This window comes from Leopardus geoffroyi, chromosome B2 (genome assembly GCF_018350155.1).
Source record: "Leopardus geoffroyi isolate Oge1 chromosome B2, O.geoffroyi_Oge1_pat1.0, whole genome shotgun sequence".
Classification (NCBI taxonomy): Eukaryota; Metazoa; Chordata; class Mammalia; order Carnivora; family Felidae; genus Leopardus; species Leopardus geoffroyi.
Genome location: NC_059332.1, coordinates 102796452 through 102815937, shown reverse-complemented (window position 1 = coordinate 102815937; position 19486 = coordinate 102796452). Strand labels below are relative to the sequence as shown.

General features: G+C 34.6%; 1 protein-coding gene across 1 annotated transcript in view; it reads left to right on the top strand.

The window, feature by feature from the left end:
• HDAC2 (histone deacetylase 2) overlaps nt 1-19102 on the top strand; it is a 30084-nt gene extending 10982 nt beyond the window's left edge. Inside the window, exons 3-14 of the mRNA XM_045499329.1 lie at nt 233-350; nt 1959-2033; nt 3064-3202; nt 5672-5813; nt 8755-8847; nt 9051-9159; nt 12297-12437; nt 12721-12829; nt 13443-13573; nt 14037-14192; nt 17751-17808; nt 18728-19102. Of these exons, the coding sequence (XP_045355285.1) occupies nt 233-350; nt 1959-2033; nt 3064-3202; nt 5672-5813; nt 8755-8847; nt 9051-9159; nt 12297-12437; nt 12721-12829; nt 13443-13573; nt 14037-14192; nt 17751-17808; nt 18728-18758 (1302 nt within the window). The 3' untranslated portion in view covers nt 18759-19102. The remainder of the gene's footprint in view (nt 1-232; nt 351-1958; nt 2034-3063; nt 3203-5671; nt 5814-8754; nt 8848-9050; nt 9160-12296; nt 12438-12720; nt 12830-13442; nt 13574-14036; nt 14193-17750; nt 17809-18727) is intronic.
• The last annotated feature ends 384 nt before the right edge of the window (nt 19103-19486 follow it).

The following is a 19486-nucleotide window of genomic DNA, read 5'->3' as shown; positions in this document are numbered from 1 at the left end:
AGTTGGGGCCAGACCTGTCTAATGCTTTTAAAGGAGTAGAAATTCGCTTCAGAATTGATACGGTTTCCTAAAAACACACATGTATAAATTTGGATTAGCTTTGAAATTTATTTTGTTCTGGCCAGCCTAATTCTTTTAGAGGACAGTTAGGGGAAATTGTATATTTTGTGTTTGATAATTCTGATATAACCAGTTGTAATTCCACAATTCTGACATTTGGTTTTCTTCACAGAGGCCCCATAAAGCCACTGCTGAGGAAATGACAAAATACCACAGTGATGAGTACATCAAATTTCTACGTTCAATAAGACCAGATAATATGTCTGAGTATAGTAAGCAGATGCAGAGATGTACGTTTCTGTGCTAAAAATATATGCTAGTATTGATAAGTGTAAATGAGTATTTTTAGAAGCTTATAATTAGAGTTATCCAAATCTAGGTATTCTGCCTGATCTAAATATTATTTTAATTATTGGCTTGAAAAGTCAATGTAAAAATATTAAAGCTACTTTGTAAAAAACAAAAGCAAACTCTACTTGAAGCCTATTGATTTGCCAAACTGCCGAAGAGCTATTTGGTGTTCCTCTACTCTTTGTTTTGGTTAACTTTGGGAGAATGAGTATTAGTGGGAAGACTTTGTTCCCTTGCTGTTTAAAAAAAAGTGATTATACTTTGATTGGTCTTAGCCTGGTATATATATCTCATTTTCTATTTGTGTGCTTTAGTTAATCTGGATTGTAATACATAATCTGTTCCTTCCCGTTGTTAGTGACACTTTTGATTTTCTTCTATAAAGCATTTTATAGATAAAAAGTATTTTATTAGTGATTGGTTGGCTTGAAAGTGTAATGCAAAGTGTCATCCTAGAATGATTGCAACAGAGTTTTTTAAACCTTGTTAACTGGAGTTCATTCTTATCAGTGTTTTTATTAATCAATTTTAGTGATGATTTTTTTTTAATGAACAATTTCAATAATGCTAAATTAAGCGTAGTTGTTAGACATCTCATACATTTATAGAACTTTGTATACATTTGTACTATAGATTATTTATTCAGTAAAATGCTGTAATGTAAATAGAACATACTATTTATACATGTTTTTTTGATGGAGATTTAGGCTTAAGATTAAAAGTCATGAGTAGATGGGACAGATGAATTAACAGGATCGATTTATTAATACATAGTACTGAATTATATTATGATTATGATTATATCTGAGCAGTAAGAAACTAAAATTTATTCATTGTAGTGTTAGATTAAGGATATATATATAAAGCTATGTAAAATAATTACCCTTACTTTTGAAGAAGTTGTAATTTGAGAGGTGGGGAGAGACTTGAGAATGGGTTATATACATATATGTCCCTTTTATCCTGTCTGTACTAAGGAACTAAATATATTGCAGTGTGTCACGTATCTGTAGGTATTGTTTTCTCATGCTTTATATACTCCTTTCTTCTACACCCTGGCTGTTATGAACTTAGTTAATTCTTCTCCTTTGAGATGGGGTAGGCAACCTGCTGCTTTATCTTTTTAGTACTTGCTAAAATATAGTTCAAAGTTATGGATAGTCTGTGCATGTAAGGAATTGTAGAGAGAGTAAATTATAAAGGAATTAAAGTTGCTTCAATTTTGTAGAATCTTGATTAATTTATTGAATATTTGAGGAGAAATGCCTAAATTTAAGTATGTGTTTTAATTAAATCAAATACGTTCTATATTTTGATTGCTACTGATTTTTTGGTAATAGAGTAGAGATGTTCTACAAATAATCCTGGTAAGATTTGATGGTGGTGTTTCACATATAATGCTTTAATTACCTTGGATAAATGATATATTAAGTAACAAGCTTTAGCTTTCTACCAAATTGTTTTATGATTGCATCAAATAAAGTTTTTAGAAGAAAAGGTTTCATTAATTCACAGAAGGGCTTGTAACTGAAATCCATCTTTCACAGTTAATGTTGGAGAGGATTGTCCAGTGTTTGATGGACTCTTTGAGTTTTGTCAGCTCTCAACTGGTGGCTCAGTTGGTAAGTGTCCTGATTTAGATTTAAAAATTGGCTTAGGGGCACCTGGGTGGCTCAGTTGGTTAAGCGTCCAACTCTTGGTTTTGGCTCAGGTCAAGATCTCACGGTTTGTGGGTTCAAGCCTTGCGTCAGGCTCTGTGCTGGCATCACAGAGCCTGCTTGGGATCCTTTTTCCCCCTCACCTGCTTGTGCTCGCTCTCTCAAACTTAAAAAAAATGACTTAAACTTAGTATGTATCTTTTGGGTTATTTGTTTAGAGCAAAAGTTTTAATGGTAGTGGATTTTAATAACAAAAAAGTAGTCTGTATGTTTATAGTAGAGTACAGTTGTCTTTAAAAACTCCTGTGTTTGGGGCACCTGGCTGACCCATTGGGTAGAGCATGTGACTCTTGGTCTAGGAATCATGAATTCAAGCCCCACATTGGGTGTAGAGCTTACTTTGAAAAAAAAGTAAGTAAAGGTAGTTACTTCTTTCTTTAAAAATCAGTCAATGAATTCCCCATGTTTTATGGTCATAATGATTTGAAGTTTTCAGTTTCTTACTGCTATTATATTTTCACTTAGAGATTTCTCTCTTCTGCCTCTCTAGTTACCAATTTCCATATATACCCTTATTTAATCAGATCACAGCTATAGGATAATATTTATCTAAGGAGGGGCGCCTGGCTGGCTCAGTCGGTTAAGCGTCTGACTTTGGCCTAGGTCATGATCTCACAGTTCGTGAGTTTGAGCCCCACGTCAGGCTCTGTGCTGACACCTTGGAGCCTGAAGCCTGCTTCGGATTCTGTGTCTTCCTCTTTCTGCCCCTCCCCAGCTCATGCTTGCACTTTATCTCTGTCAAAAATAAATAAACTTAAAATATATATATATATTTATCTAAGAAAAAATTGCTGTTTGTGCCCTAGACGGTGATCCTTATATTTTTGTAATTTTAAGTTCTTTTATACATGGCATACTCTATATAGGGCTTTTGTCTAGTTCTACTGCTTTTTATTTTAAACACTTTCAAAGTCTACCCTGTCTGGTTTTTTAGCTGGAGCTGTGAAGTTAAACCGACAACAAACTGATATGGCTGTTAACTGGGCTGGAGGATTACATCATGCTAAGAAATCAGAAGCATCAGGATTCTGTTATGTTAATGATATTGTACTTGCCATCCTTGAGTTACTAAAGTAAGTTAATTTGTGTTATTTTTCTTATGAAAAAAGTTTAAAACAATATGAATCTATGGCTTTAAAAAACATATCAAGTAGGTTAAAAGTAGTTATGGTGAGTCTTCTATGGATTTTTTATAAACCATTGTAGAAATGCAGGACATTTTCCCATTCCTTGGATTAGTGAGAATGAAAAATGCCTATGTATATCTAAAAGTCCCATTAAATATCCTTTTAAAAATACTAGAAGTAGTGTAGCAATTTAGATTTGGGTTATAGTTTCAACTAATGAGAAATGACATGACCCTGAAGTTCATGTTCTAACATTTTGTAAGTTTTAACTCTTGAAGGCAAAAATATGAAATGTTGTGTTAAAGGAAATTTGTTTTTTGAATGAGTTTGTGTAGTTTTACGTGCAGTGGGGCTTTGTTCTCTACTAATGGATAAAATTATCTCTAAATTACTAGAACAGTTTTAAAGTTACCCTTGATGGCAGTTTGAGAGCGGTATCTATAGAGGAGGTACTTAAGAATTTGGAAATTTATAAAGTTTTGGTTTTTTTTAACCATTATCGGTTGTAACATGTCTTAGATTCCACTTGAGATTGTAGTGAATTAGTTTTTTCTCAGTACTGAAAATGTTGTCTATAGTTGATACCATGCATACGGTTCATAGAAGCTAATTTTTCAGTCATGTAAAATTTGGAATTGACTCCTCATATAAACAACTAAAATGTTTCAGTGAGCTCATTGAGAGCCAAGGAAAACCATTTGAAATTATTTGCCTTGGTTTTTAATTTACTACTGATGTTGGTTCTTGTGTCTTCATCTCTTGAGTAATAGTTCTTGCCCACATGCTTATATTCCTTTTTTTTTTTTTTTTTTTTACATTTATTTACTTTTGAGACAGAGAGAGACAGAGCATGAACGGGGAAGGGTCAGAGAGAGAGGGAGACACAGAATCTGAAACAGGCTCTAGGCTCTGAGCGGGTAGCACAGAGCCTGACGCGGGGCTCGAACTCACAGACCATGAGATCATGACCTGAGCCGAAGTCGGACACTTAACCGACTGAGCCACCCAGGCGCCCCCCACATGCTTATATTCTTTTTTTTTTAATTTTTTTTTTTTCAATGTTTATTTATTTTTGGGACAGAGAGAGACAGAGCATGAACGGGGTAGGGGCAGAGAGAGAGGGAGACACAGAATCGGAAACAGGCTCCAGGTTCTGAGCCATCAGCCCAGAGCCTGACGCGGGGCTCGAACTCCCAGACCGCGAGATCGTGACCTGGCTGAAGTTGGACGCTTAACCGACTGCACCACCCAGGCGCCCCCACATGCTTATATTCTTAAACAAGTTTAACTTAATTTGTCTAGACATACTTCTTTAACTGATGTGATCAAACATTTAATTAGTTGACAGTTGATGAACCACTTAGAAACTTGCTTTGCTCACAGCTTTATTATTTTTGTGAAGAGATTCTGCTATGATGAGACATTCTACTTTTATTTCATAACTTTGCTGAATGGTGCTTTCCTGTGAGTTGAGACTGTTCCTAAGAGTGCTTAGTTTGATAATGTCAGTTTACATTATTTTCTTTTAACATAGCTGTGGTATCATCATGTAATAAATACAGTGCTGCCATTAAACTCAGTAACAGAATAATCCTCAGGTTACAGTGCCATAAAAGGATGACATTCAAAGTTCACCTTCCTTTTCTCTTGTTTTGACCTGGGTGCGTGCTAGTAATAAGATGTCACATTATGACGATACACATGGCTCTTAAAATGCATTCAAGTTATAACTGTATTGCTGCAATTTGCAGTGCTCCAATCAGCACTGTGAAGTGACAAGAGTACCGAATGTGGTTTCTGTCACAACTGCTCTACTCTGCAGTTGAAGCACAAAAGAAGCCGTAGACAATATGTAAACAAATAAACGTGTCCATGTTTCAGTAACACTTTATTTATGGACATTGAAATTTGAATTTCACTTCATTGTCACATATCCTGAACTATTCCTGTTTTATTTTTCAGCCATTTAAAAATGTAAAAATTATTCTTACATTAAAGCTTTAAAAAAGATCCCATTGGCCAAATTTGGACTATGAACCATAGATTGCTAACCACTGTTGTATAACCCTGAAAATGTACTAGAGAGATGTTTTAAAGTAACAGTTCTAAGTATGGTATAATCTTCAGTTGTTAATATATAGGAACATGTGCTATGTTTTTAAAACCTGTAGAATAGGACAGATTTCACAGAGAGTAAATACATTTTCTTACCTAGATTGGGGCTAAAGAGAAGATTTAAGGATCTAAGGCTCAAACTTGTAATTTCAGGTGTATGAATGGTCTCTTAAGCTGGAAGTAAAGTAAGAAAAGGGATTAAACATTCTGGAATGCAAGAGCTCAAAAATAGGTTTTCTGAATCCATGGTGGTTCTTCCCCATCTTAAAACCCTTTGAAAACTTACGGCTTTGTTTTCAGGTATCATCAAAGAGTCTTATATATTGATATTGATATCCATCATGGTGATGGTGTCGAAGAAGCTTTTTATACCACAGATCGTGTAATGACTGTATCATTCCATAAGTATGGGGAATACTTTCCCGGAACAGGAGATTTGCGGGTAAGACTGAATTCGGTCTGAATAAATAATTACGAGATAAATATTAGGAAAACTGAGGAAGCTAATAATTATATATCTAAACTAATATTGTTCTTGAGTCATTAATTTGAAATTTGTGTGCAGAATAGAGTCTTTTTTTATATGTTATCTAACATATGCTAGAATTCACTTTCGTTGACTATACAAAAATTCTGAGAGGACTTCCTTCGGCTCGGTCACTTTCTTTGATTGAATAATTGTTTTTGAACATCCCTGAAGCACTAAGCAGTCTTCTTGATTGCTGTTCATTTGAATCTTCAAAACCTACTTGATAGTAGTCAACATTGTCTTTGATTGTAAAGACTGGTGGAAGAAAATAAGAAAACAATAAAATCTTTTTTAGATTCTTGTACTGTTCTTTTTATAGTTAGTCTTGATTTAATAGGTCTAATTTTTATCTCTTTTTCCTTTGGGGAAAGAATACCATAGCTTATCCCGCCTGCCTGTTAAATTAAATGCAACTATTTCTTTTATATTTCTGTTATCTTCTTCCATTTGGTGGTCTTTAATGAATGTAAAAACCAGTGGTCAAATCTTGTTTCTACAAAGTTCCTGAAGTTTTTTTTTTTTTTCTTTTTCTACACTAGTTTTTCTTGAACCAAACTATATGCATGTTGAAATTTATTAAAAAATTTAAATAGCTGTTTTTAATTCAGCCTGGATTATATAGGAAATTTCTCTTAGCATGGCATTCAACATTAGTTCTAAATTATTTTATTAAGATTATTTTTCATATCTGTGGTATGGAGTTTATTTTAGCAACCATGTTTTTCAAATATGTGAGTTTTCTTTATTTGACCACAAGGTGGTGCTCTTTCAGTAAGAGTTGTGATGGTGAAATCTTTCTTATAAATAGGTAGAGCATCAGTGGTTTATTTCTGTTTAAATTATGTGGCTTTTAAAATTGAAAATTTACATTTTCACTTTCTTGCCTGTTAGCTCGTTCAGTGTCTTTCCTCACTTGGTCTTAACTTACATACTAGTGATTCTCAGAGTATGACCCTTAAACTGGCAGTATCACTGTCTCCTGGGAACATATTGTCAGGCCTCAGAAACTCAGATTCTGTGCATTAAAGTTTGAGAGGCACTGCTCTAAATTACTAGAATTCCTTTGCCTACAACCATTGCACTAGAAATTCAGCAAAAGCCTTCCTAATTTTAAGTTTAAAAAAATTAAAGTCTCTTTTCAGTATGGTCCTAATTAATCTCAGAAATGGCAAAAGTCAGCCTGTGTTTTAATTTCTGACAGTATTCTTATGATTGTTTGAAGTTGGTGGAAAATATTGGAGAATGAATGTTTTTAAAAGATTTCAGGATGACTTTGAATATCTTCTACTCACTTAAGATTTTGCACACACTATATGAAAGAGCCTCGTAATATTTTTTCCCTTTGGTTATTATAAAAGGTATCCCCAAAATTTTGCAAGGAACTCAAGATCAATCATACATGTAGTTATATTTGGAGTTTCATAAAACTTGTATCTTTAGGTGTTAATTTGATAAACATTCCTTTTCCTTCGTGACAATTTATTCTAAATTAGAAAAGAAGGATACTTTGAGCGTTGATCATTGTTCAAAATTGTATGCATTTATTAGATCGGGAGCATAAGTAGAAGAAAAAGGGGTATGATACAGTAGTAGTTGAGGAATTAGAAATGGAAGGGATATAGCCTGGTGCTACAAGGGGAGCAGCTCTGAGTTGCCAGCCTTTGGCTGGAGTGAGAAGTGCTGACCAACTTTCTGTATCCTGAAATCTCAGTGTCAAGATACATTCCAGGAATTTGGTTTTTAATGAAGGAGTTTAAGAATTCACAGTGCTTTTAGTTTATCCACACCTGTATGGTTTGCATTTAGTTACATATAAACATTTAGATTTCTTAAGAAAAATTTGGTTGGGAGGAGATGTGTAATCCCACTTGTCTTCGTTGGAAGTTGGCTCATAATAACTAATATTGAAGGATAAACTATGCTTTTTTAAAATGAATCAAGCTCAGATTATTATATGAGAGATCAGGGGAGAATTTACACACAAGTGTTAGTAATCCTAAGGATTCCAGTATATTGAATCATAATTTAAAACACCTGAGTATCAGTCACCCCTAATCCTTTGGTGTGGCAGGTAAAGAACTGTTTTGTAGCAATTTTTATACTGTACTGTTTCTTCAAGGAACATGTATGTGTGCACATGCAGAGGTACATTTACACTCACGCATCTATGCGTGAAATAAGTATTTCAAATACTTATTTATACAAATAACTATATGTTGTGTGTGTGTGTGTATCCTAAGTGTGTCTACATTGCTGAACCCAGCTCTCTGGTCTTTTGCTTCATTTGGAAGGTATTAATGCCTACAGTGGTATTTATTCAACAAGTAGAAACATTTACTTCAAGCACAATTAAAGAGCAGATTTTGGTGATTTAGTCTGTAGTTGTCAAGACATCAGGACAGTCAGGGCTTATCTTTCATCATAAATAAACTTACACCAGATTATGAGCCACAAGGCGGATTCTGCATTATAGAGACAATTGTTCTGCAGGGTTTTTCTGCTCAGAATATTTATTTTCTGTAGCTTTATTCATAATGTTGTCTTACATATTCTGTTGATGATTACTTTCTTGGTCTCATGTAATATTGCCTTTAATTGTTTATGTTCAATTTCTGTATCCCAAGATAACCATTTCAGATTAATTGGAACTCATTCTTTTCAGCCTAATAATGCAATCCATTAATATTGGAATATGTACTTCTTCTGTATTATTTCCTTTCTTAACCTAAAAGCTGAATTCAGAATTGGATATTGTTACCTGTTTTTACAATCTTGCAGAAAACTATTTTAATAAACATGTCAAATACTTTCACTATGAAATACTCCCTAAGAGCTGTTTAATTATGTATTTTAGGATATTGGTGCTGGAAAAGGCAAATACTATGCTGTCAATTTTCCAATGAGAGATGGTATAGATGATGAGTCCTATGGGCAGATTTTTAAGCCTGTAAGTATTACTATTTCAAAATCAAAATGGAGAGGCACCTTGCTGGCACAGTTAGGGCCTGTAACTCTTGATCTTGGAGTTATGAGTTAGAGCCCCATGATGGGTATAAAGATACTTAATAAAATCTTTAAAAAAAACATAAAATCAAAATGGAATTTTAAAAGTATTTTTAGAGATAATAACTTTGGTTATCTTGTACATAGATTATCTCAAAAGTGATGGAAATGTATCAACCTAGTGCTGTGGTGCTACAGTGCGGTGCTGACTCACTATCTGGTGATAGGCTTGGTTGCTTCAATTTGACAGTCAAAGGTAAGCAATTTAATGGATGATAGTCCCAGGAGAATTTTTTTTTCTTCCAAGAACTTCCCATACTAGTTTTCATTACAATTTTTACACAGAGCTACATGCTCTGTAATTTTCATGGGTTTTGTTGAATGTATGTATGCATTAACTATAATTAATCTTGTTTCAGTAAATTAGGTTTTCTTTTGTTGATACATTCAGCGGTGAATACTTCTATAAAGTTTCTTGCAGTCTCAACCAAAGCAGCCATTTTCAGTGTTTTTGGTTCCTCTCTTTGGTGTTTATCTTTTATTTTTTCTTTTAAGTTTATGTGTATTTTGAGAGAGAAAGAGGGCACACGTGTGTGTGTGCACAGGGGGGATGCAGGGAGTGAGGGAGAGGGAGGACCCTAAGCAGGCTCCGTGCCCCCAACACAGAGCCCGAGGGGGCTCCATCCCATGAACAAGATCGTGCCCTGAGCCGAAGTCAAGAGTCAAGACGCTCAACCGACTGAGCCACCCAGGCACCCCTGGTTTTTATCTTTCTAGAAATATAACATGCAAATTTTGTTACTTTCTATTTTAGCTTTGCGTATTCACTTCCTATCATGGAAGAAGAGGGATTTAGCTCTTTTTCACCACTTTGTCCCCAACACATGCACACACCCTTCCAGTGTCTTCATTTTTACAATTTAAATCTGGGTATGTATACTAGAATTTTGGTTGTGGCATTCAGTGTTTACAGTGTCATTAACGTTAAAGCACTTTTCAGTTACCAGAGTTTTCTTTTTTGCATAACTTGTTTTTCTTGCCCAGTTTCTCAATTACTTAGCTTTCTCTTTACTCATTATTAAACTGCCAGTGTCTAAATAGCTTCAAATGTTCAGATGCATCAAATATTCCATCATTTTTACCTTCTTGAAGAATAGGCTTCTGATCTGTTACTGTTTGGTTGAGTATCCCCTATAGATATGGTAGAACAAAGAGCTCTTTGCTTCTCTTGTGTGCCTCCCCTCCCCTATTGCTCTTTCCTCGGTCTTCCTCCTCACTTTTGTCTCATTTTGGTGGCACACATTCTCAAGTAGCTTTCTGAGAAATGAGAAAAGATGTGGGAGATTAGTACTACACCAGAAATTTAAATTTGATCAAGTGTTGGAATTAACTTGTGATAGAAGTCCAAAGTAAAAGATCACCATCATGGAATTAACTCTAGAGTTTAAGAATAAATCTGAAACTTTGTTTAATAAGGTCTTAAAATTTGTTATATGGGGATCAATAATGATGACTATTGTACATGATTTTGTAGTTGTTTTCCTTTTGAACTTTTAGGTAACAAATGGATACTTTGAATTCCTTCGTAAGATGTGAAGAATTCTCAATAGAACTTTTCCAGAATTACTGTTGGCTTAAATGGAATTAAATAACTAAATCCAGATATTAAAGGCTATTTTACTTAATGTTACGATTGCTTCTGTACCAGTTAGCATTAGAATTATGGTATAATCTATTTTGCTTTTATTAGGTTGAACCATACAAACTTGATTGCCCCTTTTCTTGGTAGGTCAGCAGTGGCCAAATAATAGTTTCATATGTTGGACTTAATGTGTTGATAACCATATGTTGGCCTCAAAATGGACATGTTCTTTTAAAAATGATCTAACTAATATTAGTACAGAATGGGTATTAACAGACCATTTTCCTGTCTTAGCTGTTTGAAAATGCTTTAATGCCTTCATACTGAAAAGTAATAGCATTCATAATCATAAACTATAGTGTTTTACTCTTACATTAATGTACACTTCAGCCAACTGTTACAATTTCCCTGGTATAAAGCATAAGGATATTTGCAATCCCAAATCTTAAACTTGATTCTAAGCTTTCTGCACTGCCAACTTCAATTTGTATTTCTTAAGTCTATTAGTCACCTCTTGTCCATCTCCTTTCTGCCCTCCTTTATGTTGTTACTATTGTGATCTCTGCCATTCATTTTTATCTGTTACAAGAAACACTCATTTTTCTAGTAGTGGTAATAGAAATTGGGTTATGAATCATATGGTGCAACTATTGAAGAAAATTAGAAATGCTCACAATATACAGTTACATGAAAAAACTAATTAAACCTTATTAACTCAGAATTGTAGGGAAATGTTTAAGGGGCACCTGGTGGTTCAGTTGGTTAAGCATCCGTCTGACTCTTGGTTTCAGCTCAGGTCATGATCTCACGGTTCATGGGATCAAGCCCAATGTCAGGTTCTGTACTAACAGTGTGGAGCCTACTGAGGACTTTTCTCCCTCTCTCTCTGCCCCTCACCCACTTACACATGCACTCTCTTTCTCCCTCCCCCCAATAAAGTAAACTTTAAAAAAAGAAATATTTCAAATACTATCTTTGAATGATGGTGTTTTAGATAGCTTTTCCTTTGCACTGTTTTGATTTTTCCTGATAATCTCCAGTAAGCATGGTTTTCTTTTACAATTGAAGGGTTTTTTTTCTTTAAAGATTGATTTGTATACCTGAGTAATATATCAAGAAATTACTGGTAATTAACTTGTAATTGATTATTGAACTGGTACATGTATCCAAAGAAATACTTTGTTTTTATATTGGGTTTACTTTTTCCTCAAATTTCTACACATAGAAGTTTGTTGAAGTATTTCTTATACTAATAGATACTAATTTTATAATCTTAGATAAGTAAAAAAAATTATCCACAGTATTGCTACCTGAAGATAACCCACAGTTAAACTTTGTTATATAGCTTTCCATAATTTGTATGAGTCTAGAGGGAAAATTTAGATAGTGTATGTTTCATCGTAACCTTTCCCCCCACCCCGCATAACCTCACAAGAACATAGAATCTTCATATCACAGAACTTTTTCATATGTTAATAAAAAATATTCATATTTTAATCTTAGTTGTATATTTGACTTTTCTGTCAGGGATACTTGCTAAAGTAGCCAGTGTTTTAAAAATCATTGTGTGAAAGGTATATGATTGAAAAGTAAATTTTAGACTGGAGATTTCTTGAAATTTTTACATATTTTTTAAATACTTAGAAAAGCCATTTTGGTTGAGTAAAACTTTGCATTTATTATCTTTTTAAAACTTTTCAAACTGCTAAAATATTTAGATTTGTATGTTACTCAGATCTTCTTTGTCTTAGGTCATGCTAAATGTGTAGAAGTTGTAAAAACTTTCAATTTACCATTACTGATGCTTGGGGGAGGTGGATACACAATTCGTAATGTTGCTCGATGTTGGACATACGAGACTGCAGTTGCCCTTGATTGTGAGATTCCCAATGGTAAGTATTCTTATTATGATATCTTTATTGGTTGGAACTGTTTATATATACAAATGGATGGATGGATGGATGGATGGATGGATGGATGGATGGATGGGTGGATGGATGATTAGAGTAGATTCCAAAACCATGTAAATAGAATAGTCACTTAATAAATTCCCTTTGTGTTCACTTTTAAATATTTTCTTGGGGAACATTTCACAACTTGAATCTGGATTTTGTGCATGGATTTGTGTGAAAACTGAACTTTTAATATGTCACTTTATTTCATTGTTTTTAATAGAATTGCCATATAATGATTACTTTGAGTATTTTGGCCCGGACTTCAAACTGCATATTAGTCCTTCAAACATGACAAACCAGAATACTCCCGAATATATGGAAAAGATAAAGTAAGAAATCATTGAATTGGTTTGATAAACATTTCATCTTTAGCTTTATATGTCAGATACTTCCTTTGTCTTATTCAAAAGCATTGAAACCTTAAGATTACTGATTTTTTTTCCTGAGATAATGAAAATGTATGGACCTCATAGCTCAAAAATATTTCCATTTTCTATTAAATATTCTTAAATCGCAAAGGTTCTCTAAATTGTATACTTCCTTGCCTTACATGAAAGTGAAATTTTCATTTTTGAAAACATTTTGATAAAGCTTTATTTCTAAGAACAAAGTGTTTAGAGGGTTATTGTAGTACACAGGCCTGAGTTTGTGTCCTCTTTCTTTGCCACACATTACTTTTGTGACATGTGGCAGGTTCATTTGCCTTGAAGGCTTGTATTTTCTCACCAGTGAAATGGGGGATGCAATAGTACCTACATTATAAATTTTGAGGATTGAATGGGTTAATGACAGTCTGAAGTATCAGTGCATTTATGTGTTACTAATTTAACTCACAGGTTAAGTCAGATAAAGATGAAATTTTTGCTTAATGTTTCCTGTTACATTTAAGAGGAACTTGAAAGAAAATGAATTTTGTCTAATGCATTTGTACGTGTAATTTAGACAGCGCTTATTTGAAAATTTACGCATGTTACCTCATGCACCTGGCGTCCAGATGCAAGCTATTCCAGAAGATGCTGTTCATGAAGACAGCGGAGATGAAGATGGAGAAGATCCAGACAAGAGAATTTCTAGTAAGATAATACCTTGATGTGTATTCTGTTACATTTTTCTGATTTGTTAAAAACATCACTACAAACTGAAGGTTTAATGGCCTGAGAACTTCACTTTGGGTCATGTTTCCTGAGCACACCATTATTACTGGCCTTTTTTTCCATTGCTAATCTTCCATAGTTTTACTTTCATATGCCTTAAAGCCTGATTTGAGTGTCAACGTTTTCAGTTCATGTGACTGTACATATGTGGTCAAATTTAATTATGTATATTTGGGAATTAATTAGTAATACCAATTATCCAAAGTAGAATGGGTTGAATAACATTAAGCACCTTCTGTTTGACTTTCCAGCTTCTCATTCTATTTATTATTGATTGCTAGAGCAATAGCATAATAGTATGCTGTTGTGGTGTAGACATTCTAACATACTTGGTGTTAATGATATTTTTAATGTTGTCTATCTAAAATCTTTGTATAATTAGTTCGAGCATCTGACAAACGGATAGCTTGTGATGAAGAATTCTCAGACTCTGAGGATGAAGGAGAAGGAGGTCGTAGAAATGTGGCTGATCATAAGAAAGGAGCCAAGAAAGCTAGAATTGAAGAAGACAAGAAGGAAACAGAGGACAAAAAAGCAGGTCAGGTTTATTTTTTGGTAAAGGTGTTTTAACTCTAAATTTTAAAAATGAGCTTCACTGCAGTTTTTATGAGAGCCTGAAGGCCATTACACAAGTAAGTATTAGAAAGGTGTGTGTGCTAGGTAGATGACTTTTTTTTCCCAATGTAAATGGTGCTTAGCTCTTAAATCTTTTATTTAGGGCTCTGCTGATGTTACTAATCACATTTGCTCTATAATGTAGAAAACCTTATTACCTACTGTCTCTTGCTGACATAGGCATAAAATAGCAAACATTACACTATGATGATACAGACTGGGTGAGAAGACCAAGTGATTATAGGTCCGTTTGTAGTCTGTGGGCAGAACTGAAATTCTAAGATAATCTTTAATTACCTAAAGTTTATTTGATGGGAATTAAACACAAAAGAAGAGTCATATTATCTTCAGACCAGTTTTTCACCATTGTGAAAAAGCTAGGAGAATAGACTTTGCTCAGAAGTTGTTGAATGAAAACATAAAAACTCTGAGGAAAGAGAAGGGATTTGGAAGCTGGGTTGGAGAGGAGGTATAATACTTCAATGCTTTAACTTTAAAAATGCTGTTAGTAGCTTGTCTTTTGACAAAATGATGCTCTAAGTGGTGAATTTACTACCAGAATTGGTTATCTTTTATCTGAGTTCCCAGAGCACTTACACATACCTTGGTCATTTTGTTTAACACATTGTATTATAGTGCCTCATTACAGGATTTTACGTATCTCCTTGCTAGATTGGGCTGCCCAAGGCTAGGGAACACCAGATCTTAAATATCTGTACTCTCAACACTTGGTGCATTTCTTGATTGGATACCTGATGCCTGTATACAAGTAATGGTGATGAGCATGAGTTTAGCTGGCTGTTAATTTTAACCCTGTAGCATGCGGAAAACTGATAGAGATACTGGGCCAACATCCTTTTCCTTTTATCTGTTATATCAAAGTTACATGAATGAGCTGGCTATCGTGTTCTTTTTTCTTTTTTACTAGAGAGGTTAGGATTCCACAGCATATCTGACACTTTTAGTTCTGTTCTTTTACTCATGATTCACTCCTCTAGAGGCTACCATTCTCTACCATTTTATAATTTTAACTTTGCAATATATCACAATGATGGCTCCAGTCTGCTCTTATGTACTGATTGACATCCAGAAATTCCATCTATTTTTGAGGTAAGGAGGACTTTGCTTTAGCTGTAGGATTGTTCTAGTATTTTTCATTTCTCTCACTGTCTGTATATATTCTTGTCGTTTTTGAAGTTTCTTCTCATTTTAAAATCTTTATCTTTTTTGTGCTTTTTGTTTGTTTTCCAAATGGGAAAACACATTTACTAGGGTGCTGCTTGTGTTTAATTGCCTTTTTAGCTAAAAAGAGAGCACCTTTTGCTCTGGCTTAGTAGCCTGGTAGTGGATTAATCTCTTAGTATTTAGCTCCTCAAAACTTTGTTGCTGATAATGATAACTTTAAAAAAAATTCTTTCGTGGTGGGGCTCTTCTTGTAAGACCTTCCAATTGTTAAAATCCCTTGTCCTACACATAAAGAAATATTACCATAGAAAACATTTTTAAAAATCTATAATCAAAACCTCTAAAGTGGGGGCCATTTCTTTTTCCTCCTCCCTTTCCCAGTTCCATTTTAGCAATTTGAATTATTAAGTTTACATATCTAAAATTAAGCCAGAAGTTGAAAGAAATGTCATCCTTCTTGTCACACACATGTTTGTATTGTAAGGCAGACCAGTTTCCTGAAATGTGTATGTAGAATGCTTAGTGATGATGTGTATAATCGCTGTATCTTTATTATTAGGTCATTACGTCACAACTTTGGCTCATATGCTTCTTTAAAGAAGAAATTCACATTTAGGCTAATTTGTTTTAGTAATCTTGAGTTTGTAGTGGTAATGTTACTATTTTATTGATTTTTATTAAAATGGTTGAGTTTCAGTACTTACACAGTGAGAGTTAAAGTGAATAAGCAGTAAGATTTAGCCTCTGTTGTGTCTTGGGTTTATCTTACCTGATTCTCTCTTCTCAGAATACTTCAGTCCCAGTGGTCTTTTCATTTCTTCCTTCTAAACCCGCTAATTCCACCTTGCCTCAAAGTCCTTTTAAGGTTTCCCTCCGTTCAAGATACTTCATCCCTTTTCCCACCCAAAACCTATTCATTCTTAAGACATCTCTCTCTCTCTCTCTCTCTTTTTTATCTATACCAGGTTATTTATTATGAAATTATTAATAAAGCAAAATACTTGGAAAAAAGCAAATATTGACTAACATAGGACCCGTTAAATGGATTATGGTACATAAGAATGAGGAAGATCTGGGGCGCCTGGGTGGCTCAGTCGGTTAAGCGTCCAACTCTTCATTTCGGCTCAGGTCATGATCCCATGGTTCGAACCCCACATTAGGCTCTGTGCTGACAGCATGGAGCCTGCATGGGATTCTCCCTCTCTCTTTCTCTCTGCCCCTCCCCTGCTCATGTGCTCTTTCTCTCTCTCCCTCAAAATAAATAAGTAAATTTAATGGAAAAAAAAGAAAAAAGAATGAGGAAGATCTGTATGTACTGCTATATAATGGGATGGTTCTCTGTTCTTTTTTTAAAGATTTTCTTTTCTTTCATTTTATTTTATTGTATGAATATAATTTATTATCAAATTGGCTTACATACAACACCCAGAGCTCATCCCAACAAGTGCCCTCAATGCCCATCACCCATTTTCCCTTCTCCCCCACCACCCATCCACCCTCAGTTTGTTCTCTGTATTTAAGAGTCTCCTGTGGTTTGCTTCCCTCCCTCTCTGTTTGTAACTATTTTCCCCCCTTCCCTTCCCCCAGGGTCTTCTGTTAAGTTTCTCAAGATCCACATATGAGTGAAAACATATGATATCTGTCCTTCTCTGACTTATTTCACTCAGCGTAATAATGCCTTTTAGTTCCATCCACGTTATTGCAAATGACAGGATTTCATTCTTTCTCATTGCCAAGTGCCACATCTTCTTTAATTCTGAGGGCATCTCTCAAAGGTCACTTCTTTGTGGTAGTTTTTCCCAACCTCCCTCAGTGCTGCTGTGCTCATGTCTGTAGGCTGAACTTCTCCACAGTGCATATCTCAGCTGTAATACCGTGATGCAAGGAAAACAACTTCAGAGGGCAGGGTCTATGTGACATTAACTCCTTGAACCTCTCTCATTTAGCACAGCACCTAACAAAGCTTGTATAGTTATTAAATTCATGAATAGTAAAATTGTATAGGACAGCTTTTTTTTAAATTTTTTTAAATATTTGTTTATTTTGGGGGAGAGCCCAAGTGAGGGAGGGGAAGAGAGAGGAGACAGAGGATCCGAAGTTGGCTCTGCACGGACGGTCTTGACTGCAGCAAGCCCGATGTGGGATCTCAAACTGTGAGACATGACCTGAGCCAAAGTTGAACACTAAAACAGCTGAGCCACCCAGGTGCCCCTAAGACAGCTTTTTATATTTTAAGTAAGGTATACATTTTATATTTTAAAGTAAGTTTTAATCTCTTCCCAATTTTTGTTTTTAGATGTTAAGGAAGAAGATAAATCCAAGGACAGTAGTGGTGAAAAAACAGATACCAAAGGGTAAATTGTGTTTTTTATCTAATAATTTCTATATACTACAAAAATAATAAATACATTTACTTTAGGTGTGTTATGTGTGTATTCTTTTGAGAAGTGCTGGACCGAACTTGACTGAGAGCATCAGTAAGTTGAATGAGGTGTTCTAAATTTTACTCTGTATTGGTGGTGCACAAGATAATATATGCCGTCTTAACTATCAGTGTATGTGTTATCTGTTTCTTTTTTACTTATGTAGCTTGCCTTAAAAAATGGTGAAGACTAGTAATGTTATGTTAAATCAGTTTGTATTGTACGTAATGTATCTGAGACCTTTTGCTATTAACTTTATGTGATCTTTTCATGGTGCTCTTATTTCTGTATACATGATTACTGTGTGTGTGTGTGTGTGTGTGTGTGTGTGTGTGTGTGTGGTGTTGGCAGATGGGTAAATTTAAAATTTTTTTTAATGTATGTTTATTTTTGAGAGAGACCAAGAGACAGAGAGCAAGCTGGGGAGGGGCAGAGAGAGGAAGACACAGAATCTGAAGCAGGCTCCAGGCTCTGAGCTGTCAGCACAGAGCCCAACACGGGGCTTGAACTCCACGAACCGTGAGATCATGACCTGAGAAGTCGGACACTTAACCGACTGAGCCACCCAGGCATCCCGAGATGGGTAAATTAAACACTGGGCTGGTATAACATGATTCATAATTTAGTTATGTTTGGCAAAATCATAATTGAGGTGTTTATCATCAGAAAGCATACATTTGACCACATGTAATTTTGTGCTAGCCTTTATAGGATAACTTGAATAGATTGTAAAGTCACTGGAAAGATTAAGGTAGTCAGTACTCTAAAAATTGACTCAAGGCATTATCAGTGTGTGTTTCTTGGCATGACCCTCCAGGACTTTAATATTTTATGTTGCCTCTTTTAACAGAGCCAAATCAGAACAGCTCAGCAACCCTTGAATTTGAGTGTCTCACCAATTTCGGAAACCATAAAAGAGTGAGAAAATATCGGGAAGAAAAATTTTTTCTTTTTGAAGACTTCTGGCTTCATTTTATACTACTTTGGCATGGACTGTATTTATTTTCAAAATGGCTTTTTTTGTTTTTGTTTTCCTTGGCAAGTTTTATTGTGAGTTTTCTAATTATGAAGCAAAATTTCTTTCTCCACCATGCTTTATGTGATAGTATTTAAAATTGATGTGAGTTATTATGTCAAAAAACTGATCTATTAAAGAAGTAATTGGCCTTTCTGAGCTGATTTTTCCATCTTTTGTAATTATCTTTATTAAAAAATTGTACTTGGATTGCCTTTTGTCTGTTTCTTACATGAAATCTTTTTTCAGAGGCAAATAACATGACTTTCTGTACAATTAGAATACACTAGAGGAACTGACAACAGCTTCAAGGACATCCATTTACTATTCAAGAAAGAGTATTTTACAGTAAATATTTATTAATGCGCTAGGAATTCTACCATCTTAGTTTTTATACTTTGGCCAGTCAGTGTCAGTGAAGATTGACATCTCATTACAATAATTTATCTCTGAATTAATAATATAAGCTATGCAACTAAGATCCAGGAATTATATTTGAGCTGAACCAAAGATTCCCAAAAATTGGAAAAAATGAAAATTCTGAATTGGAAGAAAACCATAATCAGAGAAGGAAACTGTCTTCCATACTAGCAA